Source organism: Podarcis erhardii (assembly GCF_964252035.2).
Source record: "Podarcis erhardii genome assembly, chromosome: 11".
In the NCBI taxonomy this organism is placed as follows: domain Eukaryota; kingdom Metazoa; phylum Chordata; class Lepidosauria; order Squamata; family Lacertidae; genus Podarcis; species Podarcis erhardii.
The window spans coordinates 37,642,259-37,670,088 of NC_138501.1; the positions used below are offsets into that span (position 1 = coordinate 37,642,259).

The 27,830-nt window shown below is 41.2% G+C and overlaps 1 protein-coding gene across 4 annotated transcripts in view; it reads left to right on the forward strand.

The window, feature by feature from the left end:
• Positions 1-27,830, forward strand: part of ARL15 (ARF like GTPase 15) — a 100,977-nt gene that overhangs the window by 24,173 nt on the left and 48,974 nt on the right. Inside the window, exon 1 of one of the 4 annotated variants that reach the window (XM_081881697.1) lies at positions 15,077-15,563. The exons of 1 other annotated variant lie outside the window; for it this stretch is intronic. In XM_081881697.1, coding sequence (XP_081737823.1) covers positions 15,552-15,563 — 12 coding nt within the window. In that variant the 5' untranslated portion in view covers positions 15,077-15,551. Of the gene's footprint in view, positions 1-15,076; positions 15,564-27,830 lie in introns of those variants that run through there. 2 more of the 4 variants (XM_081881699.1, XM_081881701.1) reach the window with 2 other exon arrangements.

Consider the following 27,830-nt stretch of genomic DNA (forward strand, 5'->3'; position numbering starts at 1 on the left):
TATGAAACTCAATAATAGAATCAGACTGTTAGAAACATCTTCTCTGACCAATATTTGCTGCCTTTGATTGTTTACTGTTCTTTTGTGCCAATGGATTGTAAGTACATCACATTTTGAAAATAAAAACAAGAGGATTTAAGGCTTAAATGAGAACTGTAGTAGGGCTAGAACTGGGGACTGCAGGAAATTTGAGATAGATACACTAAAACAGATTGACATCAAATGACCTCTGTACTTGTGTATCTCTTGGTATGTAAGCAGTATATAAATAAGTAAATAAATAAATATTACTAACAATTCTCGTCTAGTGATGGCATTCTTAAAAGGAATGTATTTTGTTCCTTTACTAAAATAATAATAATAATAATAATAATAATAATAATAGGCAATGCAGATTACAGTTTGGCTACTCAGCTAAATGCAGCCACAGTTCTGCTGCATTAGTGTAAGAAACCAATAGAAAAAAGACAGTCACGGAACTGAGAAATTGTACAAAACAAATGAAATACCATGAAAATCCCTGAAACGAGAAGTAATCGACTAGAAATATTATCTTGTGGAAATCAACTAAATAATAAAAATCAAAAAGCTTAAGGAAAAAAATTAGAAAAACCTAAGATAGAACAAAGCCTTAACGGGATGCCGGCTACAAACCTCGTTTCACTGAACTATTCAATTTCCTCAGAAGGAAATAGAAAAATCATAAACTTTAAATGACCAAAATTCAAACAAGGGTAGAACCCCAAAAATTCTGACGTATTATAATCCTAGGTTGACCTAGGTAAAGCAAAACGCAGTAATAAAGGATTGAAGACTCAAAAGTACAGTTTCTAATACTGAATTTACAAAAAAGGTTTGAAAACCTAAATAGCAAGCATTAAACAAAGCCAAACGTGAAGAAGGCAAAGCACAATAATAAGGGGTTGAAGACTGAACTGTGAAAATTCTAGTGCTGCTTTTACAAAAAGGTTTAAAAACCTAAATGGCACAAATTCAAAGAAAGGAATACAAGATAAAGCTGTTTTGGGTTTTGAACAAACTCCTGAACAGGGCTGAACAGGTCTAGATGTTACTGCTGATGATCCAGCACAGATTCAGTTCCTGGAATAGCCAGCCTAGCTTCCTGGTGAAGTAATGACCTAAGTATGGGTCATTGAGGTAACAAAGGAAGTGACTCTGTGCCAGAGAGCAAATGGGTGGGCCCTCTCCCTCAGTTGTCTGGTACTTGGAAAGACAAAAGCCAGTGTTAAGATTTGAGCTATGTCAGCTGGAGGCTGGGCAGCTGGGAGACACAGCTATATCTGATTTCTGTTGGAAAGGCTGTGGCTATGGGAGAAGCAAGGCGCTTTTGGCATTTTAATGCTGTGAACCCATCCATTGTAGGCTCAGGTTGTATATATGTGTAACTAAGTGTAATCCACTCAGTGGATTTGTAACTGGCTGTCTGACCGAACCCAAAGGGTGCTCATCAATGGTTCCTCTTCATCCTGGAGAAGAGTGACTAGTGGGGTGCCACAGGGTTCTGTCTTGGGCCCGGTCTTATTCAACATCTTTATCAACGACTTGGATGATGGACTCAAGGGCATCCTGATCAAATTTGCAGATGACACCAAACTGGGAGGGGTGGCTAACACCCCAGAGGACAGGATCACACTTCAAAACGACCTTGACAGATTAGAGAACTGGGCCAAAACAAACAAGATGAATTTTAACAGGGAGAAATGTAAAGTATTGCACTTGGGCAAAAAAAATGAGAGGCACAAATACAAGATGGGTGACACCTGGCTTGAGAGCAGTACATGTGAAAAGGATCTAGGAGTCTTGGTTGACCACAAACTTGACATGAGCCAACAGTGTGACGCGGCAGCTAAAAAAGCCAATGCAATTCTGGGCTGCATCAATAGGAGTATTGCATCTAGATCAAGGGAAGTAATAGTGCCACTGTATTCTGCTCTGGTCAGACCTCACCTGGAGTACTGTGTCCAGTTCTGGGCACCACAGTTCAAGAAGGACACGGACAAACTGGAACGTGTCCAGAGGAGGGCAACCAAAATGGTCAATGGCCTGGAAACGATGCCTTATGAAGAACGGCTAAGGGAGCTGGGCATGTTTAGCCTGGAGAAGAGGAGGTTAAGGGGTGATATGATAGCCATGTTCAAATATATAAAAGGATGTCACATAGAGGAGGGAGAAAGGTTGTTTTCTGCTGCTCCAGAGAAGCGCACACGGAGCAATGGTTCCAAACTACAAGAAAAAAGATTCCACCTAAACATTAGGAAGAACTTCCTGACAGTAAGAGCTGTTCGACAGTGGAATTTGCTGCCAAGGAGTGTGGTGGAGTCTCCTTCTTTGGAGGTCTTTAAGCAGAGGCTTGACAACCAAATGTCAGGAGTGCTCTGATGGTGTTTCCTGCTTGGCAGGGGGTTGGACTCGATGGCCCTTGTGGTCTCTTCCAACTCTATGATTCTATGATTCTATGATTCTATGAACTAAACCATATATCATAAATACACCACAGTCTCTGCTGTGCCTTATTCTGAGGAAACCAAACCCAGGGTAAGCGCCTGGAACCCTGGAATCTTGCACCACTCTGAGATTGGGATGTGTGCAGCAATATGTTGCAGTGCTCAGACATTCTTAAGATAGTAATATGCATGTCTTACTGATGTTACCCGTCAACTTAGAACAACACTACCAAGATTCCTGGATTCCAGTATATTGAAAACTTGCAGATGCAGTACTGTACTTGAAATGTAGTACAAGTTCTAAAGGGCATGTTAGGATATTTAAAAGACCTTTATAAGAAAGGATCTGTGGAATACAGAAGAGGCATGGCCTGCAAAAGGTAATAGAGTCTATTTACCTCTAGAGTCTGTTAATGAGTCTGTGTTGTTAAATTTTATAGCATTACATTGCTCTGCAGCCTTACTCCTTAAAAAATCAAAACAAAACTGTAAGCATAGACAATACAAGATGAATGGCACCCTCAGAAATAGAAGTTTCTTGAACATTCAGTCTGGAGAACAATTCTGTATTATTTGAAAGTTCACTCTTTGTTTTAATGTTAGTTGGCCTTTATAGAATGTAATCCCAATTTGGTATTTTGATACTGTGGGACCTGTACAGTTACCAAAAAATTGACCTGTAAATTCTAAACACATCCCCAGGAAAATGTATTATACTGACACCTTGTGGTTTGGAAAAAATACCACAGGAATACTTTAGGTTTTCAACCTTTTCGAGTCCATGGCTCCATTGACCGACTACATTCTTTCTGCAGCACCCCTGTAGGATTCAGGTGCCCAGTTATGTCACCCCTTTCCTGCAGAGCTGGCAGCCTCTCACCTTTTTTCAAACATCCTCCCTTGTGGAGTGTTCCCTCAACCTCCTCTCCTCTTCTTGAGAGTCCTCTGGGCAGCTGCTGCTGCTGTTGCTGATTCTCTGAACAGCATTGCTCTCCTGCCCCAAAGAGAGATGCCCCTTACTTACACTGCCCCACATGGGCCTGGGACTTGTCTGTCCATTCCCAGCAGCAAGGGCTGGCAGACTAGCTGGCTGGGCTCCCTCTCCCGCTTGCTTGCTTGCTTGCTTGCTTACTTTGATGCCACATCAGCTCCAGGCAACCAGCATCTGCTGGCCGGCTCCAGAGGCACAATTTACCTGGGGAGCTTGTAGCCAGGGCTACTGCAACAAATATCTATGCAAGCCTTTGGGAGGCAGAGGCACGAGAGGGCATCAGAGAAGGGAGGGAGGGAAGGGAAGAGGGACAGAGGCCAGTGTTGCCTGTGGCACCCCTGACCATCATTCAAGGCACCCCAGGGTGCCATGGCACACTGCACTTAGCTGTATCTATTAAATTTGTTTTGTATTTTGAGTTATGCACAAGGAGACACATTTTCCGTTAATAAGATTTCAGTATGGTGTAATTAGGCTGTAGAATTGTGACTTTGGGCAATTTATCTTTAAAAGACTGCTGTGGAGAACGAGGCTAGCAATATCTTGCCATTTTTGTGTGAGTTGTTGCAGCTGCTAGTCAATAATATTGCGGCAAGCCTACAGATACAATTTCATTCTTGCAATTCATTCCCAAAAGGGGGGCAGGGTCTGACAAGCACAGAATTAATTTTGCCTAATATGAGAATGGTATTGTGAAATCACAATAGCTTTGCAAAGACAACATTTAGTTGTTGCTGACCTGCCGGTAGGCATGAGAAGCTGATTAGCTTTGCCCACAGGCTTTAAAATTCCTAGTAGGTTGCAGTTAGCTTGTGGCCTCCCGTCAGATGTTAGATTCCATCAGCCCCAACCAGCATGGCTGATGATCAGGGCTGATAGGAGTTACAGGTCAGCAACATCTGTAGGAACACAGGTTCCCTACCCCTACAGTAGAGGACACAATGTTGCTGCTCTTAAGCTAATTTGACAGTCTTCTTAAAATGCGGTGCTTAGAACTGGACACAGTACTTTAGATTTTGCCTGACCAGCACAGAACTGAGGGCAACTGTTACTGCTGATCTGCAATGTATGTTTCTGTTCATGCAGCCTAAGAGTGTGTGAGATTTTTTAAAAGATAGATAAAGTATAATTAAAACAAATGCATAAAATAAACTTCATTGGGTTGGATCCTGAAAAAGTTAGTCACACCTAGGGCAGATCCATACCATATATTTAAACACATGCTACACACTTCAAGGCACATGACTTCTCCCAAAGAATCCTGGGAACTGTACTTTATGTTAAAGAGTGATGTGAATTGTAGCTGCAAGGAGGAAACTTGAGTTCCCAAGACTTTTGGGGAAAAGTCAGGTGCTTTAAATGTATGGTGTAGATCTGCCCTTAGTATGCAATCATATTCAGCAATTTTCATTTCTGCAACAAGTATAGAACTTAAACAAGTCATGAGTACAGTTGTACCTCGGAAGTTGACTTCTGAAACGTTCGACTTCCAAAGCGCAGCTTCTGATTGGCGGCAGGAAGTTCCTGCAACCAATCGGAAGCCGTGGAAGCCCCGTTGGACATTCGGCTTTCAAAAGAACGTTCAGAAACTGGAACACTCACTTCCGGTTTTCTATTGTTCAGGAGTCGGAATGTTTGACTTCCAAGGCGTTCAGGAGCCGAGGTACGACTGTATCATAGTTCTCATAGATTTTAATGGGAACGAAGTAGGTCTTAGGCTGCAGTCCTATGCATGCTTACCTGGAAGATAATCCTATTTCTAAATGAGGCGTACTTTTCAGTGGATATGTATCGGAGTTCACTAGTCTGGATTGAATCCATTATGTTTTTTGGGTTTTTAAAGATAAATTTAGATTTATATACCACTTTCTTACAACTAAAGATTTCCCCACTCTTTACTGCTTATGGGTTACCCTTTTCTCTCTTACTTTCTCAGACTAGAGTGAGACTAGAGTGGCTATTTCACCACTCTAGAATAGCCACACGTTTTCACTCACAGTTTGTATTGGAAGAGCGGATTGGGGTAGGACTAATATATGCCATTCCTGAGGCAAGCTTTCTCTCTTGACTCCTAAATTTACCACTGTTTTCTCATTAATTTGCATCAGTCTGATTTTTGATCTGTTCATTCATTCAGAATTGCTCTTGCCCAGTTTCCAATTTATCTACTCTTTGCTAAGTCTCTTTCTCCCCCTGTTTTTCTCTTCTTGAGATCTCTCTTCTGCTTTTAATTACCATGGATCATGCTCTTTTTCACCAATTGTTTAAGTTTCTATTAATGGTTCTATGTTTCTCTTTTCTACTTTTTGTTGGTGTTCCCCAAGGTTCCATTTAAGTTCACTTCACCCTCTTGGCTTTAATACGTTTCCAACACTGAAAATCTTCAGCTCTTAATGTTCTTTGCCTGATCTCATTCCTTCCTTAACTAAAGTGTGTTATGCCTTTTCTGGAGAATAAATCAGAAATCTAATTTGTATATGACAGGTAAAAAATGGTTATGGTTAATGACATTTATACTATGATATATATTTATTTAAATTTATTATTGGCCATGGTTAAAGTCTTATATGATATATTACTGATTTTATAACTTTTGTTTCAGTTAGTAGATTGTTCTATTCCAAATGTGGGTAAATCCAGAGTAAAAATACCTTTTCATAGAGAAAAGGAAAAATACACCAAGATGCTGAGGTCACAGTCCTGCAGCTGTAGTCCATGTTTGGAAGTGAGCTTTGCGTACACAAACTTGTAATGCCCTCAGGGGCTTACTGTAATATAGGAAGGAAGACACCACATGCACACAAATTGAGAACTGCTGCATGCATGCATACATTTTCCATAAAGAGAAAAGAAAATTCCTGAATGAGAGGGGCTCTAGTTGAGCTGTTAAACTAAATTAATATCCAGACATGACTCTTCAGAGTATTAAATTAATGAGATAATTTTCTCAATGTAGCCTTTGCTTCCGCTACGGTAGAAAGTAGTAACTTACAAAATATTGTCCCACAATTAAAAGCTCCTGTTACCTTGAGAGTAGAGGAACAAACCATACTTCCTAGTTTGTTGCCTATAATTGAATATGCTGTGCCTCGTTAACACCCAGAATTCACCTAGATGCCACAGTTATCTGCTGTTCTTGTTTTGCCTAGGGCTGTATTCTGCTTGTTGCTTTCAGAACACACCATGAATTAAAAGGCAACAAAAATTTAAAATGTTACAGTAGTCCTTTTATCAACTAGTTTTCAAGGATTCCTTTTGTCCTTCCCCCTGACACTTAAAGTACTGACACTTAAAGTACTATAAGCTAGGAGAAAATAATTGCCCAAATGATGGGTTCTAGTGAGTGAGGTGTCACAACTGGAATGCTGACAATTTCAACTTGGTATCATGATATAGCCGATGTGTCCCAGTTTCTCTTCAGTTTTTACTACTGTGTGTGTGTTTTGAGACCATGCCTTCCCTTCCCCTCAGCTTTTCTATTCAATTCAATAATATCTTGTGATTGAGATTAATAACAGTTAGGTACAAGTTTACTTGCATTCTAGGTTCCAGTGCTGGTGGTGGGTCGCTTTGGGCTAAGGTGAATTTGAAACCTATAAGAATACTAGGCTGGATCAATGGGACTCCACTAACTGGATGCACTGGCAGGAATAGTCCCATACCCCCCCCCCTGCCCAAATCTGCTCTGGAGGTTTGTTGGATCACCTGGGAAAGTGTGGAAGTTGGTACAGAGTACAGCAGAGGGAAGTGGGGGATTGCTGAAAATTGCTTCCTCTTCCTTCCCACTAGTGAGTCCAATAAGCAGACAGAGAGGCTCTGCTGGATTAGAGTTTTATTTACACATGGAAAATGCCCTTCATTGACAGAGGGAGAAATATGAATACAACCCATTATCTTTGCCACAGAATTTTGACTAATGGAACAAATGTTGGCTAAAGTACTCTGATTTTACTTAATTGATATCAACTGAAGCAATATAACTCAGATAAGCAGCAATGCAAATGAGAATATTTAGACTGCAAAGTAGTGTTCCTGGAAAGGAATGATACAAAGCTAGGCTAAACAATGGAAGCTCTGTAGACTCTTGTTCCGGCTGTGTTTTAATTTAGAGTTGCTACTTAGCCTGAGAATGGATGCTGGAATTATTATATTATGTTAGAATGTTGGACTAGTTCAAATCCATCTTCAGCCCTTGTTCTCACTGCGACCATGACTGTGACCATAAGTATATCTCAGCCTGAGCAACCTTGACAGGATTGTCGTGAAGACAAAATCAGAGTGGGTAGATAAGGCAAAGGGGAGAACAAGGTATACTATCCTGAACATTCTTGGGGGAAGGGTAGAATGAACATGTTATTCATAAATAAAATAATGCAGACATTAAATATGTTAATAGCATATTCATACATTTCCGAAGCATCAATGAGGACAGAGATGAAGGTGGGAAATTGAGGAAACGGTGTTTGTGTTACTAAGTGGGGAAAAAGATGCTTGGCACTATCCAGCATGGTTAAACTTATTTAAAACCATTGAAATAAATAGGTTTAAATGTGCCTAACATGTATGCGCAACAATTCAAAGTGGGCATGGATTCTGATTTCATTAATGCAATTAGTTGTGAAGAACACATAACCTGTTGGTATATTGCCCATTTTATTAATGTTTCTGCAGTGATTTAGATTGCAAATCACAATGTCCTGGAAAAATATTTATATCACCTCATTCTGCCGTGTGTGTATTGTGCATACATGCCATATTTTGGACAAGGAATGAAGATTCAGCTTAAGATATAACTGAAGGTCATTCCACATTGACCTTCTAATTTCTTCTTTTTTAAACCCTGATTATGTGAATTGGCCATTAGGGAGGTGTCCTAAGGAACATCTACTGCAAATGAAATCTCCTTACAACACAGACATTATGAATATATCATATGCATCCAGTGTCATAGATGAGAGGAAGTTGAACAACTTGACTAGCAGCATTCTTAGCTTGACATACAGTTGCTTAATCTGTTTTCTTTTTTTACAACATGTTGAAAATGTGAATAGGAGGCAAACTTGATGCATAAATAAATACTTTCAAATACTTTCATCAAGTGATTTGAATTTATACACTTCGTTAGGCATTTAACTACTGGAAGCAGATTTTTTGTCTCAGTGTTGTTGTCTCAGATTTGCTCTCAGAGAAAACCCAGATGCCTAGATCAGGTTCAGTGTCCTGACTCCAAGGAACATTCTACAAATATTGTGTTGGCATCCATCCACCAGGGGTGAAGTGAAACCACTGGATAATCACAGCACCTGTTGTGACTGAAAAGTTTAGTAACTCATAACTGCTGTCTCCTGAATTGTTTTTGTTGCATTAGCAGCACCAAAGAGACCTTTCTGGGATGCAAGCCTGGGTAGTATGTACAGAGGTCCTGGGCTGCCCAGATGACAAGACCTCAATGATGTGGCACCAGCTAGGCTGCAGGAGTTGCCAGAAGGAGGTGTATAAGACAATATTCAACCATCTTAGGACTTCACTCCGGATTTTACTGATACTCACTGTTGAATAGTGGGTAGACATAGCAGACGACACAGAGATTCTTCAGAACATCTCTTTATTTGTAAGCTGGAACAGAACTGAACCGCAAACAGCTCAGCCAGCCTGCTTTTATAGGCAGCCGGCTGTCAACATTGTAGCAACAACAACCCAGGGTTTCCCGCCTAAAATAACTGACGTGGACCTGAGTGAAAACTACATACACAATACTCCTGGTGGCCAGGGTGAGAACTTCAATACATAACACCCCTCCCCACCGAGATAAGGCGTTAGTTACAATCGTAATGGTTTTCTTATATACAGCACTACACGTAATGGTTCAATTAGGCACAAAGCATATCAGTTACATTTCATATACTTCCATTAGACCAACAGTGTTACATGTCCAATAACATAGTCCTTTAAATATGGTCTACTGGCCTTGTGGATTTCCTGGGCGGAGAGTTCAACAGCTTCTGAGGCCACGGCCTCCTCAGTGGCTTTCTGCAGCATGAGGTCTGGCTTGGCAAGGAGACGCTGTTGCAGACGGATGTCCCAGACCCCGCAGACGATTTGATCCATGAGGGCATCATCTAAGTCTCGGAACTCGCAGTGCATTGCAGCCTGTCGGAGGGTGGCGGTATAGTTGTTAATTGACTCCCCCTCTGCCTGGTTCCGGTGGTAGAATGCATGGCGGGGAGCAATCTTGGGGCGTAGTGGTTGCGGAGCTTCTCTTGAATCGTGTCCCACGGCTCTGCCTGGACTGCTAGAGGTGCAACCGATGCTTGGGCCGTCACGAACACTTCGAGGCCACAAAAGGCTGAAGAAGAGGTCCTGCTTTTGCTCTTGTCAGCTCATTTGCTTGGAGGTAGCAGTCAAACTGAGCGAGGTAGGAGTCCCATGATTCAGAGGCTGGGGCAAACAGCGGTAGAGGCACGAGTGAAGCCATGGTTCCAATGCCGAAATGGAGGGCGATGGATGGAACACAGTGCTCTAGCCAGACGGTCAGCTCTGAATTGGTTCTGCTCCGTGATTTCGCTCAGTGTTTCAGCTCCGTGATTCAGCTCATCTCAGAGGGTGGCCGCATCTGGCTGTGCTCTGTTGTCCATCGATCCAATCCTCGTCGCCAGTGTTGAATACCGGGTAGACATATCAGACGACACAGCGATTCTTCAGAACATCTCTTTATTTGTAAGCTGGAACAGAACTGAACTGCAAACAGCTCAGCCGGCCTGCTTTTATAGGCAGCCGGCTGTCAACATTGTAGCAACAACAACCCAGGGTTTCCCGCCTAAAATAACTGACGTGGACCTGAGTAAAAACTACATACACAATACTCCTGGTGGCCAGGATGAGAACTTCAATACATAACACTCACCATGAAGTTGTTGCAGTAAGTGCCGCACTTTTTAATCAAAAAAGAGAGAAGTGCTGGGACTGTGTACTTTTGAGTACTCCCTGGAAAAAAGTACTAGGTTTATTCCTTAGCCTTTTCCTTTCCTGAAGATGTCCTGCAAGACAGCAGGTACAGATTTTTCTTTTCTTACTCCCAAAGCCTTTCTCACAAATGAATATAGCCGCAAGGTAGTGAGGTTTAGGAACAGAATTTTCTTTTTCCTAGTGTAGAAAAAAGGAACTGATTTATATTTCTGGAGTATCAAATTGAAAGAAATTATCCATTTATAGTACATATTTCATTCTCTAGTATCTTATCAGAAACGAAAGTGGGTGAAAATGATGTATTATGAATATTACAGACCCTTAAGCAATAAAAAGCTATTTGAGCCCTTGCTGGAATTCCACTCTAACACTTAGGAAAGGTACGGTATAAAAGTGGGAGATGAGGTTTGCTGACTCAGTCAGCATAACAACCAACAACACCCTTACAAGTCTTTGAGTCCTGCATTTCTAATGTTTCTTCATAATATTGTTACATGCCACCCCAATCTCCATGAGGATCACAGCTGTATCTGCATTTCCAATTTCTCAGTTGAAATGGTAAACTTAAGGGTCACCAATCAAATGACCTGCTAATGATGAAGCCTGAACCAACAATTTAGAAATTCAAGGGACTAAAACTTTCCCCCCGTTTGTTGAGCAATAACAGAGGTTGATTAACTTGACTGAGTGTGCAGACCGACTGCCCCTGGTAACTACAGCAAACAATGCAGTAATACTAGCAACTTGCACTTACTCTTTCTTAAAACACCGAGGTTCATTTTGTATGAGCTGTTCTTCAATGCTAGAATTAATAATTATTCACTTGCTATGGCAGAGTATAAAATCTGAGCCTCTCATATATTTTGGCCTCTATTTATTGAACCCTGTTTTGTTTTTTACATTTCCTGCTGTTATTCTGTTATTAAAGCCAAACAATCACTCCAGGAAATGTGGACAGGGAGGAGGGTAGTTTGAAATGAAAATGCTTTCCAGCTTCCTTTTTTCCACTTTTCTGTTCCTTCCGCCATACCCTCCCTCAGATAAAAGGGGGGTGTACAAAGCCAGGAAAGTTATGTGGAGATCCTTGTGTGGATGGGATCTGTTTGATTTAGTTTGAGGCAGCATCACCAGACCTTATCTCCCAAACATGTATTTTAAGGCTAATGCTCAACCCTGGAACATGATGATGATATGAGGCAAGTATAAAATACTAATAGGTACTCCAAACTTGCCCCACACCTGAAATTAAAGAGTTTCTAAAGCAGTTAAGTGATTTTAGTGCCAATTTTGGCTCTAGTACCTTTCAGAAACTGAGCACTAATTCTGAGGAGAAAAGGAGAGGTTAAGGCAGAGGGCCTTCTTGGTAGTGGCGTCCTCCTTGTGGAATGTCCTCCCTTCAGATGTCAAGGAGTTAAAAGAATTGCACAACTTTTAGAAGACATCTGAAGGCAGCCCTGTATTGGGAAGGTTTTTAATGCTTGATGTTTTTGATATTTTTAGATATGCTGTAAATCTGTCCAGAGCGGCTGGGGAAACCCAGCCAGATGAGCGGAGTACAGTGGTACCTCAGTTTACAAACTTAATCCGTTCTGGAAGTCCGTTCTTAAACCAAATCCGTTCTTAAACCGAGGCACGCTTTCCCTAATGAGGCCTCCCGCTGCCGGTGCCCTTCCACCGTTCGGCTTCCATTCATAGACCAAGATGAAGTTTGCAAACCGGGACACTACTTCCAGTTTTGCGGAGTTTGTAAACCGAATAGTTCGTTAACAGGACTGTTCGTAAAGCGAGGTACCACTGTATAAATAATAAAGTTGTTGTTATCTTCCTGTATTTCCCCTGGTACCATGACACATTCTATTTTATGGAAATTCTTCCTTTACTATTCTTGCCTGTTAGAACACATTAAAACACACGTGTAAAGCTTTCTTTAATACTTTGCTGCTCTCAAGTATCCTAACTAACTGCTGTGGCAAGCCTGTCCAAGTTACTTCTGTAAACAACAGCTGTGGTTCAAGTGCAGTCCTATGTCTTCTTGGTAGCCACAGCACACCTAATATTATGGGACTGCCTGAGGAAGGGCCTCAGCTGTAGTTCTTAGCGTATGGGCAGGCACATCTGAAGACAGTCAGTCCTCAAATTATACTACATAATTTTACACTTCTGACAATTGTTTGTTTCTTTGTGCATACACAGATTTGTAGTTGATGCATGCCTTGGATGTATAAGGTTCCAGGTGTATTCTCTGGCACCTTTAGTTAAGGAGCCTGGCCAGCAGGACTGGGAAAGATCCCCATTGGAAACCCTGGAAAATGAACAATACTTGATTTTATGGACAAGTTAACAATATAAGGCAGTCTCATCTATATGAAGGGAGCCCTTCCCTGCACTTTTACAGGCCAAGTGCACATTTTAAAAAGGCAATAATGTAGAATTGCTTAACTCTGGGTGTGTGTTTTAAACAATGATGTATTTTGTGCTGCTATTCATGTACATTGCTGCTTTAAAAAATTGCACACTGAATAGCACTTAAAAAAAACAACAACCCACCACCACCACCAAGCATAATACTGACTATGCAGCAAAGGGCCAATCATGTATTCTTCCACATACCACTAAATGCAGTGTTAAAATACTCAAATTAGCAGCTGCAAATTAAGGACCTACAGAACTTGAGGCAAGCAATTAACGTCTGTGCCTATCTAATTGCTGCTGATCTTAGCAAGAGAGACCCTACTTATGCATTATGTAATTGATGGTGGAAAGTATTGTCTCCAGCCTACTTAGCAAGACTTCACTGAGAAGATGATTAAGCAGGCAGAGGGTTGCCTATTGTGACCTTGGGGCTTCTTCAGTGCCACCAGCCCTGGGCTTCTGCAAGGAGTGCTCCCCACATGAATTGTAATCCATAGCCCAGCCTTCATTTTTCAAAGAGTAACTTTCTAATGTTTGTAGAACTTGTGACATGAGGCAAAATGCAGGTACTATGCAATAAATAAGAATACATTTTTTCTTAAGGCTTTTTTTTGGTGAGAAACTTTCAGAGTTTAGGAAAAGCAGATCTCACCAATTAGACCAATGAGAAGGCAAGAGTGAAACATCCAATGTGTTTTGTTTTTAAGCCTTTTCTGCTGGTCTTCCCTGGTGGAGAAGTAGAGAAGAAGGTTACAATATCAATACCAGTTGCTGGGAATTGCAGATGGGCAGAGTGTTGTTGCGCTTAGGTTCACCTGGTTGGCCACTGTGAGAACAAGATGTTGGACTAAATGGGCTATTGGCTTGATCCAGCAGGGCTCTTACGTTCTTATGCTACTCAATGGAAAACAACTCAGATATTCAGGATTTTAGTGTGGTTGTGATTGGGAAGTAGTTTCAAAAACGAAAGAAAGCAGCAATGAGAGGTCATGAGCTTTCTTACTCCAGATCATATTCACATTTAGGGAGAATAGGTAAGGTTCCATTCACAGAGAGAGCAAGACTTTATACAAAATGTATTGGTGTAAAAAAGTTACAAGAAAGACAGTTTGGATCTGCTGCAGGGATCTGCTGCCACAAGCAGGGGATTGATGACGAAAGAGTGATGAGTGCTTTTGATAGGTAATGTAATTTTGGGAGGACCCCAACAGCAGCACAGCAGGAGATTTGAGGTGCAGCTTTCAGTTTTCTTGTATGTATGTAACCCAACTGCCTTGCTTCCAATTCATCACTGTGTCGCTGTCTTTCAGCAGCTCTGGTTCCTGCCCCACCCCAAGCTGCCAAATCCCTGCGCATCTTGTGGTGGGTTGGAGAGAAGTGACAAGAAGTCAGTCTATATCACCCTCCAATGTAGTCTCTTTCAAAACAGACAAAGAAAAAAAGGGGAGAAAATACTGCTTATGATGCCGGTTAACTAGCGGAGGAATAGGATGCAGAATGTAAAACGGGTCTTCCACTTGCTATTTACTCTCCTGGTCCTCCATGCAGTGCACTGCCTAAGCATATATATATATAGTCGTATCCCATGCACGTTCATTTCAGTGGAGCGTATTTTGGAGTAAACATGCATACGACTGGCCTCCCTCCCTCCTGTAGTCTATCATGCCTTCCTTTTCGACCAGCTTATCTCACAGCATCTTCCATCCCTTTCTAAGTTCCTCTTCCATGCCCCTCTTCCTGTTCTAAACTACTCGTGGTGTTGCAAAGTCTGTGCCAGGCATCAGGAACCTGTGGACCTCGAGATGCTGCTGGACTACAATTCCCATCAACCCTGACCACTTGCCATGTTGGCTGGGACTGATGACATCTGGGTCACAGGTTCCCCATTCCTGGTCTGTACCGGCCCAGCTTTGAAAGCTGCATCCTCCCCGACCCACCTTCCTCGCCGCTCCTATTGCATTTCAGCCCTCCCATTCATTCCTCCCCTCTCTGCCCTCCTGCCGCTTTTCTCGTGCCTTCCTCCCGTCGACTCCCCTTCGTCCTTTGATGCACAGCTTGCCCCCTTCGACCGCCTCCCGATCTCCCCCTTCAAGTCCCCCCGCTCCTGCTATCTGCCTTGAGTTCCCCCACGCCCCAACCAAGCAGGGAGCCTGGGAAAGCATGTGTGTCCCTTTAAGAGCCTTCTTTCTTCGTCTCACGTGTATGATCAGCTGACAGTGACGCTACAGGGGGAAACTCTCCCTGTTCCTGAAACATCGGGCGCTGCAGCGGGTTGCACGGGCGCCTGGTTGGGCTGGGCTCGTCTTTTGCTTCTCAGGCGTCTGCTGGGTCTGGCTGCAAAAGCAGCGCTGCTACCGTTGCCGAGTGCTTGCTCGCGGAGACTGAGCGAAGAGGGAAGCGTGCCGGGTTCTCGCGGGCAGAGACGGGGCAGGGCGAGCAGCGGTGCATTGGCAGCCTCGGAGATCCAGTCCTTGCCCATCCACAGTTACTGAGACCGCTGACCGAGATCTCCCTGATTCCTGCCCCCCGGGAAGCTTCCTCACAGCGACAGCAACTCCATACCGTAGTCCCTGAGATTTTGCCTTCCTTAGGAGCCGCTGAGACGACAGCCACTTCTTATCAGTCTCCAGACGTTTTCACCCACCTTGAGACTGCTTGATAAGAAGCAGGCTACTCTGTGACCTATTAACGCCTAATCCCAGTTGTTACCCTGGTTCATGGATTATCTGGTAGGTACTTGACTTAAACTGAATGAAATCGCCCTTCCCAATACATTTCTAGTTTGTTTCCAATTCTGCACGTTCCTACGTCTTGATATCTGTATGCTTTTTTATTTTAAATAATGGTTCATGGTGACAGCACATGATAAAAGGACTCTTGGATTTAACAGACAATTGTTTGTGCTTTTTGAATAAGTGAAACTTAGTTGTTCTGTGAAGGTTCTTTTAGCATCAGTTTCACAAACAAACCTGAGTTCTCTCTCTCTATTGTTGACAGGGTAGGGTGATGGGAAGAGGCTTTCCCTATTGTGTCTTGTGAGCTCTCGATTAGGAAATTGCATTCCTCATGCTCCAGGGTTTTTTATCAGACTTAAAACTATTAAAGGCCAGTGAGCAAGAGTGGTTTTCCTAAAGAGGACTATAGTCCCACTCATTTGGTTATTAGACTTCTAAATGCCTGACCTCGGTCACTAGTTTTCCTCCTAAATGTATAAACAGAGGGAACGCTTGAATGCATCAAACTGAAATTGGGCATTTGTAGTTCTTTACCTGACTAGTTTGGTATTCAGCAGTAACACTTAACAGTCTTTAATGACTGTTGCCCTTATTTGTACAGAAAGAGATTTTTATCTCGGGTGTTTGCTCCAAGGTTGAATGACTTTTCAGGTTCATGAAAACACTGGCAACTACAAATCCGAATTGCGGTTACATATGAAATAAGAACTTTACAGTAACGTGTTTGCTTGGATGATTTTTCAAATCTAAAGTAAAACAAAACAAAGTTTAGCTAACTGGTAGTAAACAAACACACATGGTTTGGTGTGCTTGTGTGTTGATATACTTTCTGTTGCTGGATTTATGACTGGAGTATAAAGAAGCAGTGATGTTTTTCTGTGCTTTTCAAACAACTCACTTCTTTGCATTTCAGAATACATATTGCCACTTAATGGTTAACACTTGCTTGCAAGTAATTAAAGTAAATTATAAGCTATTTAGTCATAAAGTGTTAGTGTTCTGATATGCTGCTGCATGGAAGAGGTGTGAGTTGCTATATCTCCTTGGTTTCAGATTCTTATAAAGTAGTTGATAAGTAAAGGAATATATGAAGAGATGCCAACTTATGTGACCAACATCTGTGCAGACTGCACCTGTGAAACTTATAGTATAGTTTCTTGAAATTTCACTGCTTGAGTTCTCAAATTGTCAAAACCTCATAGGAAAGGCCTGTGTGAATAAATTGGCCCATAAAATCTATGTGTAAGATTGGTTTAATTATCCTAATAGGAGTTAGAATTTTTTTTTACTTTTTGATATTTTGAGGTGGAATGTGCTTCTGTTTGTGAGACCAAATTTGTAAGCTTTTGTGGACAACAGTCCATTTCACCAGATGTATGAAGTGTTATGCTGAGTTACAGGTATATAGTAACATATTTGAGAGGAGGGGCAGAATTGTAATTGTGAGCTCAGAAGGAAATGAGATGTAGAAAGTGCAGATACAGTGATAATTATGTAATTAACAAAACTGTATTTGGTGAATAATATCCTGGTATTTGTATACCAATTAACACATGTAGTATGCTAATAAAAGAACAACTACTTTGTCCCAATTCAATTCACAGGAGATGGAATCCAACCAAGAGTTTGCAAAGAACTTAAATGTGAAATTGACCTTCTCACAAAAATATGTAACTTGTCTCTTACATCAGCCTCCATACCTGAGGATCAGAAAACAGCCAATGCAACACCAATTTTTTTGAAAGGGAACCAGGGAGGATCCTGGAAATTACAGGCCAGTTAACATCTGTCCCATTAAAACTGTTGGAAAGTATTTATAAAGATAAAATAACCAAGCATATAGAAGAGTAAGCCTTACTGAAGCAGAACTAGCATTGCTTCTGCAAGGGAAAATCCTATCTCATGAACCTATTCAAGTTCTTTGACAGTGTCAAGAAGCATTTAGATAGAAGTTGACATAGTGTATTTTCAAAAAGCTTTCATTTTGTTCATAAACAATCTAGAGTTAGAAGTGAGCAGTGAAATTGTTCAGAGTAGTTAAAACAAAAGGAGCACAAAGATTTCCAAAAGGACCTCTCCAAACTGAGTAGTGAAGGACTAGAAATGAGACCAGGGGTCCTTCGCTGCCAGTTCAGACCCCGGCATAAGCAGATATGTGAAATTAATGGCCCCTCCTCCCACGTGCATCACTTTACACTTGTTTACATTGAACTGCATTTGCCATTCAGGACAGATAGAAGAAAGTACTTCTTCATACAACACATAAACTATGGTGCTTGTTCCTACAGAAGCCAGTGATGATCCCCAACCTAGATAGCTTTAAAAGAGGATTAGGCAAATTCATGGAGGAGAGGGTTGTCAAAGGTTACTAGCCATGAGCTGTTAGCAGTAATGATTCTGAATACCAGTTGCTGAAAATCACATGAAGGGAGTGCCGTTTTGCTCAAATCTTCCTTGTAAGTTTCCCACGGGCATCTGGTTGATCACTGTGAGAACAGGATGCTGGGCTAGATGTGCTATCAGCCTGATCCAGGATCCTCCTCTTACGTACTTATTGTAATTCGGCACTTTCTTTTTTTTAAAAAAAATAATTTTTATTAATTTTCGACAAACAAAAGTACAAACAAAAACATATAAACTGACTTCCCCAAACCTCCCCTTCGCTGCATCCTTATTTTATCAATTTTTTTAGCATTCTTTCATCCAATTCTTAAATATCTTTCTTATTAAAGTTTATCAAATTCAAATTTTACAACTGTAATTCCTTGTGTCTAATCCCTTGACATCTTAGCATTCCATAATATTACAAACGTCCTTAAGATAAATTTTAAATTTTTCCCAGTCCTCTTCCACCGACTTTCTCCTCTGGTCTCGAATTCTGCCGGTCATCTCCGCCAACCCCATAAATTCAGTCACCTTGTAATTCGGCACTTTCATAATCTCCTTGAAGTTTTTTGTTATGATGTTCTGTATTGTTACTAATCTACAACATATACTGGGCAATGGCACTAACCTCTTTTAGGGCTTGCTTCCAGAGAGCTCACCAACCTAAAACAGTTATTCACCAGTAATGGCAGTTGACAAAACAGAAATACAAACAAAGAAATTAGTCTCTATTTATTGGACATGGTTGCCAACTGTGGCAACACTATTACAGGACATAACAATGTCATTTACAACATTAGGGATTCATTCACCTGCTCGTCTTGCAGTATGAGGTATGCCACCCTCTGCCAGCAATGCTCTTCTTGGCAAACAAACCAGTCTTTGTACAAAGGAATAAGCAGACAGAAATTTGTCATCAGAAATGACAATGTTAAGAAACCAGGGTGGGTCGGGGGTGGGGGAGACTTCGGCATCTGGAATACTCGGTAACTGACCTTAGAAGTACCAATCTTTGAACAAAGAAACTTCAAAGAGAAACTGGAATGTGAAACAGCTCATTCACAGTTCACCAGGAGTTTCAGTTCTATCAATTCTGGACTGAGCTTGTCAAAGGTGTGTGTTTTTTAAAAATTAATGCTACATTTGTTGATTGGCTTACCAGTCATTGATCACCAATGACTGTTTTGTGAATGATCACAAAATTATCACTTTCAGTACTATCCCACATTTCATTTACCTCTAACCTCTCCTTTCTTTCTTTCTTTCTTTCTTTCTTTCTTTCTTTCTTTCTTTCTTTCTCTCTCACACACTAAGACACACCAACCTCACCTGTAACTTAGGATCTTAGTTCATGAAGTGAACTGTAGTCTGTGAAAGCTTATGTCATAATAAATTGGTTTGTGTTTAAGGTTCGGCAAGACTCTCTGTTGTTTAAAATGGGAGCAGTATTTGACCGAAATAGATTTCTATAGCTCTTTGGTTAGCCTACCTTACTGCATCTCCCTAAAATGAAAACAAAAACGAACAGTTTACTGCTGGAAAAAAATAAAATGGTGAGGTCTGAGAGAGTTTGCACATTATATTTATGTGTAAAGGATTCATTTGTCTCCAAAACATTTGTTGAACAGATTGTGTTCAGTATTTATGCTGGGAAAGAAGATGTTTAACGAAATGGTATGTTTCTTTTTAAGAGCTTAGTTAATGGACCACTAGTAATGAACTTGAATGTTCCAAGAGCAAGCATGCTGCAGCTCCCTGGAAACCTGGAAATTTCTCAAGTGGTTTTCTGGAAACTTGTATCTAGATAAATCTGTCTCTCATATGTTTTTGAAGGAAACATTGAAATGCATGACTACTGCAGAACTCTGTTGAACACTTAGTATATTTAACTGATTTTGAAATAGGCTCATGTATGTGGGAAATTTACAAAATGCTCTTAGCTGAGCTCAGACTGACCTATTTCTCAGCTTCTTGCCCTTCCCTTCTGCTGTCTTACTGCATGCAGCCTCACTGTTTGCTAATGGTGTGTGTTGTGAAAATATGACATACTTGCTTTTCTTTCTTTTAAAATGTTTTCAGCACCTGCTCTTGCTGTTCTTAAAATGTACCTGCATCAGTTCTTTTTCTGCCATAACTCACACAAAGGATGGTACCCTATTATATTTGATACCTTTTATGAAATGTGAGACTAGAATTTCAAATCCCTACTTTTTGACATGTCTAGTTGTTATGGGTTGGTAGTCTGCTTGATTTGCTATGTATGTAAGGAAAGACAGAAGAATAGAGTTTGGAACTTTAATATGATTTCTTTTCCCACTTCTTGCCAAAAAAACAAAACCCCCGACCTCTTAAACAAAACTAAAAACAGAACAATAATCATAACTTGTGCATGTACATATTTTTCTTAATGATACAGGTTTGCCATCTTTTTCAAAATGGCAGATTCAGCCCGTTGCATGTTCAGCAGGCCGTGGCTTTGGTGGACCTAACTCCATAGAATCAGATTGCAATAATGCTAATGTTGGACGTATCTAGTGATGGATGACCAACACTTTTTAAATGTTGGTTGCCTAGGCCATGTAAATTGCCTCACTTTTGTTTTAAAAAGCTGTCTAGAAAGCTTCATGGATAAATTTGTGCTAATAGTTGGGCTTCAAAATCAAGAAACTTATAATTGCATGAACGATTTACAGCTTCCAATATAAGTTTGTCTATAAAACTGTTTTTAGCCATGTTTTTATCTAGAATAATTTAGAGAAGTGGCTTTCAAATGGTCTCCGAAGGGAATCCGAGGTTCCCTTGGAAGCTGATCAAGTATTCTTCAGTAGGAATAATAGTAGTTGGTAACAGCAGCCAAGTATCCTTGAAACATTCCTTGGCTACTGCTGCCAATTTCCCCCTAAAATACTCAGTATTTGGGAAGTGTTGGATATGTTATAGCATATAATCTCAGCTGGCAGATGATGGTGAGGGCCAGTGTGTCACCCTGTGTGTCACAGGGTCCATCTACTTGTGATGGCAATGAAGTGATTTCTTCCCCAAATATTGCAGTTAGCTTTTGAAAGAAAACTCATATTGGTATGTGTGTGTGTGTGTGTGTGTGTGTGTGGGATTTCACGAAGATTGTGACTGTAGAGCAGAGCTTTCCAAAGTGTGTGTCGTGATGTTAGTGTGTGGGCTGCAGTGTGTAGGTGTGTCTTGCAAACGCTCCCCATACTCCTCCCTGGGCTGGAAAGGGGTTAGTCTAACCTCCAGTTTGCTAGTAAAACTGAATTACTGTGTCACGAAATGATGCATGTCTAAAAAGTGTGTCACCAACATGAAAAGTTTGGAAAGGTCTGCTGCAGAGGGTAGCACTCGTCTCCTGGATGCTACAATCCAGATACTCCCCCACCACTGGACCTGGCTTTTAGTTGTTAAAAAGGACATGTTGTAAATGCTAATCATATTGTTAACACCAATTGGTAATTAGACCCTACAGTCGATCACTGTTTTGAGGTGGAGCACAAGGAGGAGAGTGATGCCTGAGTTCATGTCTAGTCTTGTATCCTTGTTGTAGGGGCAGATGACAGGGCAAGTGTTGATTTTGTTCCCCTGGCTATGACGGATCACTCATTCACTCATTCACTCATCGTTGTGCCTGAGGTGAGTGCAGAGTAGCCCTGGACACCAGCTCTGTCACCATGGTGATGGTGACATCTACCTCATACTGCCATCAGTTATGTTGATTTCATGGAAGAGGAAGCAAACAGCAAGATTAGAGTCATGGAGGAGAATCCCCAGAGCTCTAAAAGGCTTGTAGTTTTGGGAGGGGAAAAGGATGCTGATTGAGAAGCCCCCATCCCTACACTCACTAATGTAAATTTGATTCCTAGTCAACCCTCAATAATGCAAGAACAAAAATATATCTCTAATAAAGCCATGAAACAGAGAAAAGTGGCAAATAAAAACCAGGCTTATGACTTGCTGTAGGCCAGGGGTCAGCAAACTTTTTCAGCAGGGGGCCAGACCACTGTCCCTCAGACCTGGGGTGGGGGGCAGACTATATTTTGGAAGATAAATATGAACGAATTCCCAGGCCCCACAAATAACCCAAAGATGTATTTTAAATAAAAGCACACATTCTACTCATGTAAATACACCAGGCAGGCCCCACAACTAACCCAGAGATATATTTTAAATAAAATGACACATTATACTCATGTAAAAACACGCTGATTCCCGGACCATCCGCAGGCCGGATTTAGAAGGCAATTGGGCCGAATCTGGCCCCCGGGCCTTAGTTTGCCTACCTATGCTTTAGGCAGTTGGCCCTGAATCTGTTGATTTTTGTTTCTTTCTTAAATAGATCCTTCAAGCTTGAAATATTTGCTCTAGGATAGCCTTCCCCTTTGTAAGCTGGTTAACATGGAAATGGTTCCATGAAAGTAGAAAGATTGAAAATAGTAAGGGATATTGATTAAATAACAGAAACTTTTTATCAAAATAACAACTCCTGAGAATAGGAAGAGTGGGAATTCCCTACAACAATGTAATTTTCAAATCCTTCTCACACGTGGCATACACTGTGCAAAGATGCTGTTAATATGGCAGAATGAATATATTCAGTGTTGATCTTAGGTTGGTATTATAGAGTGATTTAACCACAATTCAACATTGTTGACAAAGTAAGATGAAGAGCATTTTTAAGCTGCAAGTTGTGCGGATAAATGGTGTGTGATAGGTCTGGAATGTTTTACATGCCCATACTCATGTACTATTCTTGTGATTATATAATATGTCAACAGGACACACTCCTGATAAAAGCTTCCCAGCTATCAAGTTTGGTCTTCTTGCAGGGCTCCTATGTATTTTAAAGCTTCAAAATAAATCTGCAGGCAAAGCTTTTGCCATCCTTGTTCAAATTCTTTAAAAGTACTGGTGATCTGCCTTGGGAGTGGTGGAGGGGTTGCAGCAGGCTTGCTACACGTTTGTAGTTAGGAAAATTGGACAACTGCAGATACACTTTTGATAGAGGGCTTTTCTGAAGAGTCAGTTGGCAAAACACAAGGGCAGGAGATGGGAAAATGAGAGTAGCATAGCTTGGAGGTACTCCTGGATCCATCACTGTTGCTTGAGGCTCAGGTTGCCTTGGTGGCATGGAGTGCTTTCCATCAGCTTTGGCTGGTGGCCCAGCTGCACCCTTATCTGGACAAAGATAGCCTAACTATTGTTGTCAGTGGTCTGGTAACCTTTAGGTTAGATTACCTTAACACACTATATATGTGAGGCTGCCTCCGATGACAGTTTAGAAATTTCAGCTGGTGCAGAATTTGGTGGGCAGTTTGCTTACCAGGGCCAGATGGTTTGGGCACATACATCACTGTTTCTGGCCCAACTGCACTGGCTGCCAATCAGTTTCCAGGCCTAATTCAAAGTGCAGGATTTGACCTATAAAGCCTTAAATGGCTCAGGACAGCAATACCTCAAGGTCCACCCTTCTCCATAAGAACCAAGCTAGACCCTGCAATCCCTGGAAAAGACCCCGATGTTGGGAAAGATTGAGGGCACAAGGAGAAGGGGACGACAGAGGATGAGATGGTTGGACGGTGTTCTCGAAGCTACAAACATGAGCCTGACCAAACTGCAGGAGGCAGTGGAAGACAGGAGTGCCTGGCGTGCTCTGGTCCATGGGGTCACGAAGAGTCGGACATGACTAAACGACTAAACAACAACAGACCCTGCAATCATAAACTGAGACCTTTCTTTGTGTGCCTCCTCCATAAGAGGTTCGGAGGGTGATAACACAAGAACAGGCCTTTTCTGTGGTTCCCCCGCATTTGTGGAATGCTCTCCCCAAGGAGGCTTGTCTGGTGCCTTCATTGCATACCTTTAGGTGGCAGGTAAAAACATTTCTCAATTACCAGGCCTTTGACTGATTAAATAATCAATGTCCTTTTAAATATGTTTGTGGGAGGAGGGTTATTTGTTGTTTGTTGTTTTGGTTATGTATTTTGTGTGTTCATTTTGTAGTTCTGTGTTGTGAACTACCTTGTGATCTTCAGATGAAGGGTGGCATACCAGTTTAATAAAGAAAATCATCATCATAAAACAGTATTGGATCATTATAATTTTTGTACAATGAGAACAAGAAAGTCCTGATTTGTAGACTGAGAGCACACCTCTTGAATATAAGACCCAGATGCATGTTTTGAAATACATCAAATCAGGAGACAATTTGACATGTGAAAGGGTAGAGCAGCTCTTCTTAATTCTGACAAACCTTCATTTTTTATAAGTCCTTGATAAACATGACAAATATGAAGAAGCAGACTCAGCAACAGCTCAGAAAATAAGATTAAATAAATTTCATGTAGTATTCATTGAGTTTCTTTGCCCCCCTTCTTTTTCCTCAGCTCTTTTTATAGAAATGATTGGTTATGTCTGCTTCGCACTGTGGAGGCTGGAAGAGACATAATAATTTTCAGAGTATCATAAATAATTTTCTTTTTATGATAATGTTGATTGATTATCCTGTTTTGGATGTCAAGGAAGAGTTCCCTGGGAAGAGGTATTGATGGTTAAACAAGTCTGAGAATTGTAGGTCTGTGAACTACAGTTCAGACATTTTTTTGGGGGTGGGGTGGGAGCCATGACTGTTTAAAGTAGTTTGATAATGCTTTAAATTTATAGTGCAGATGAGGCTTGAGAGTGTGCTGCCTTGCCAAAGGACACCCGGTGAGCTCTCAACTGGGGACCTCTGAGTCTCATTTGTGTTCAATTAAACCAGTAAGATATTTTTGGTGTAGAGGTCTGCCACAGAAGCTAGTGTGCATGCCTGTTAGGGCATGGCCAACATTTTTCTGAGTTTTTGGTCATTTCTGTATATCTGTGGTGTGTATTACAACACTTTAATCATATGTACTATACAGTGGTGCCCCGCAAGACGAACGCCTCGCAAGACGGAAAACCCGCTAGACGAAAGGGTTTTCCGTTTTGGAGGCGTTTTGCAAAACGAATTTCCCTATGGGCTTGCTTCGCAAGACGAAATGTATTGCGAGTTCCTGTGGGTTTTTTCCCCTCCCCCCCCTTTTCCTAAGCCCTAAGCCACTTATCAGCTGATCTGCTGATAAGCCGCTTATCAGCTGATCCGCTAAAACCGCTAAACCGCTAATAGCGCTAATCCGCTAAGCTGTCAATGGGCTTGCTTCGCAAGACGAAAAAACCGCTATACGAAGAGCCTCATGGAACGGATTAATTTCGTCTTGCGAGGCACCACTGTACAGTGGTACCTCGGGTTACATATGCTTCAGGTTACATACGCTTCAGGTTACAGACTCCGCTAACCCAGAAATAGTACCTTGGGTTAAGAACTTTGCTTCAGGGTGAGAACAGAAATCGTGCTCCGGCGGTGTGGCAGCAGCGGGAGGCCCCGTTAGCTAAAGTGGTGCTTCAGGTTAAGAACAGTTTCAGGTTAAGAGCGGACCTCCAGAACGAATTAAGTATGTAACCAGAGGTACCACTGTCAAATGTTTTTGAGACCTGTCTGTTTTTTGTTTGTTTTTGGCTATAGCCTGCATTCAGACTCTTCTACATCTTGCTGGAGGGAAGGTGGTAAAAGAGGATCAAACTTCCACCTTTGTGTTTCTTCTCATGCCTATGGCCATTTTAAGAAATGCTAAGGGTATGGGAGCATATTCCCCTTGATGGCCAGACACAATTGATGCCTGTTTTCCCAGTGAAGAACTCTTGCCCACATTGCCAAAGTCAAATGCATACTGATACGAAAATACTGCTGCTACTTTATTACTGATATACCCCTGTGGCTGTTCTTAAATCAGTGCACACCTGTGTGATTAGGAATTGCAACAAAAAATCTTTATCTTTTATGCAAGTAAAATTAAATCAAAAGCTTATAGAGATATGTATGCATTGTATTTTATTTTTTTTGTTTCTGTTTTTTAAAGTGCAGCTATTTTATAATGGGATACGTTGCAAGAGGAATCTTCAGGCTGGACTTTGGAACTTAAGTAACATTATAGAACAGTAATATTTATCTACTGTTGAATCAAGCATCGGCTTCAGTTCTGTGGAGTGATAACTTAGGTTTTATGTTTGCAGGGGAAACAGTCTCTCACTGGCTCCCTGTGGATACACATTGCTTGTTTATTCCTGCATGATTTCTGAGAGCATTCCTTGGTGTGGATAGTTACAATATAGCATCATGACTTAGTTCCCTGTTGCTTGTTCCAAGGCTTTGATTAAGCATCAAATGAAGGTGCCTGACAGTCTTGAATGTTTAACTTGAAACAACTTGTGAGTGCAAATGTTTTGTTTTCTCTTTCATGCTCACCATGTAAACTCCTTGCAGAAAACTGCAGTAAACTGTAAGTAAATGAAACTTAAAAATGGCCCACCATTGAAAACTTTGGCTGGTTATTGAACCTTTTCTTAAGAAATCCTAACTTACACACAGCACAATATTCCATTTCAAAGCCTGTCTTTTTGTTTTAAGTTTAGAGCATGAAAGTCCTAAAATATAAAATAAAATAAAATAAAATAAAATAAAATAAAAGTAACTGTAATCAGGAAACAGGTCTCCCATTACATATTTCCACCATCCACTGAAACTCTTTGTTATTTTCTGGCTCTTTTCATTCCATGTAATCCTTAATTAGTTGAACTGCTGCTATACACAGCCCCCCACCCAGGTAACTTTAAAAATATCATAAAGGTCATAAACGTCTAGCATTTTCTGCTGCTTTCCCCAGCAGCATAGCAAGCCTGGGGCAGACCAGAGTTGTTGAACTTTTTTTTAGCTTAGGGTGGCCAGCTATGTTTTGCCACTCCTCCCCCTTTTTATAGTTTCTTATCATCACAAGAGATTTAGGCTCTCCAGAGTAGGACACATGGCCACACTTTGTTGACTTTGTTCACATCATGGCAAGCCATGGTTAAGCAGATTGCTCCCACTTTGCTCCTCTTGTAGAGCAAGTGGGAACAACAAAACACAATCCTTGGCTTAACATTATTACACCCCAAACTGGACTTTTGGTTTGTTTTTCTCCAAACAATCCACAGTTGGTGAGCCATGAACAGACATTGGCCTTACATTGTGGTTATTTTGGAGCCCAGCAGAGTACAACACCTAGTTTGGATGTATGCCAAGGATTGTGTTTTGTTTCTTCCACCTGCTCTAGGGGAGAACTGGAGTGGGAGTAATCGGTGCATTCATGGTTAACCATTAACCATGGCTTGCCATAGCATGCAAACACACCCAATATTTTATGAATTACTATGGTTTTTCTTTGAAACCTGTTGCAACCCTTTGCTGTAGCCTGTGGCAAAGGGTACCTTTTAATTATTTACTGTTTCAGGACAATAACTTTAGAAATCTGTGTTGCATGTAAAAATACAGTATACATTTGTATGCTCCTTAATTATAATAGTGGGTAAAGGATTGCCTTGCTTACTTTTCATAACCATACATTTATCCTGCCCTTTCTCAATTTTCTCATCATAGGCTGATAGGAATTTCTTGCAATAGTTTTGATAGTCTTCACTCATTTTCTTCATAATCTGCTTAAAATATACAAACATTAAAATATAAATATCCATGGCTAAAACTGCAATTCGCACCCCATTATCCACAGGAATACTTTTAGCAATAAGCATTTATTTGTATGGCGTTCAGACTACCTAAGATCTGTCCTCTGTTGGACACTGTAGATTGCTGTGGGGAATATCTCTAGAAAAGATAAGTGGCTCTTACCTAGGCTACAGTTGGAAGCTAGAGAACAGTCCATGTTGCCCTGACAGTTGGTCTGTTCTGATAGGTGAGGCCTGCCCTACATATATAGTCTGCAAAGCTGAGGTTACCATATGAGGAACATTTAA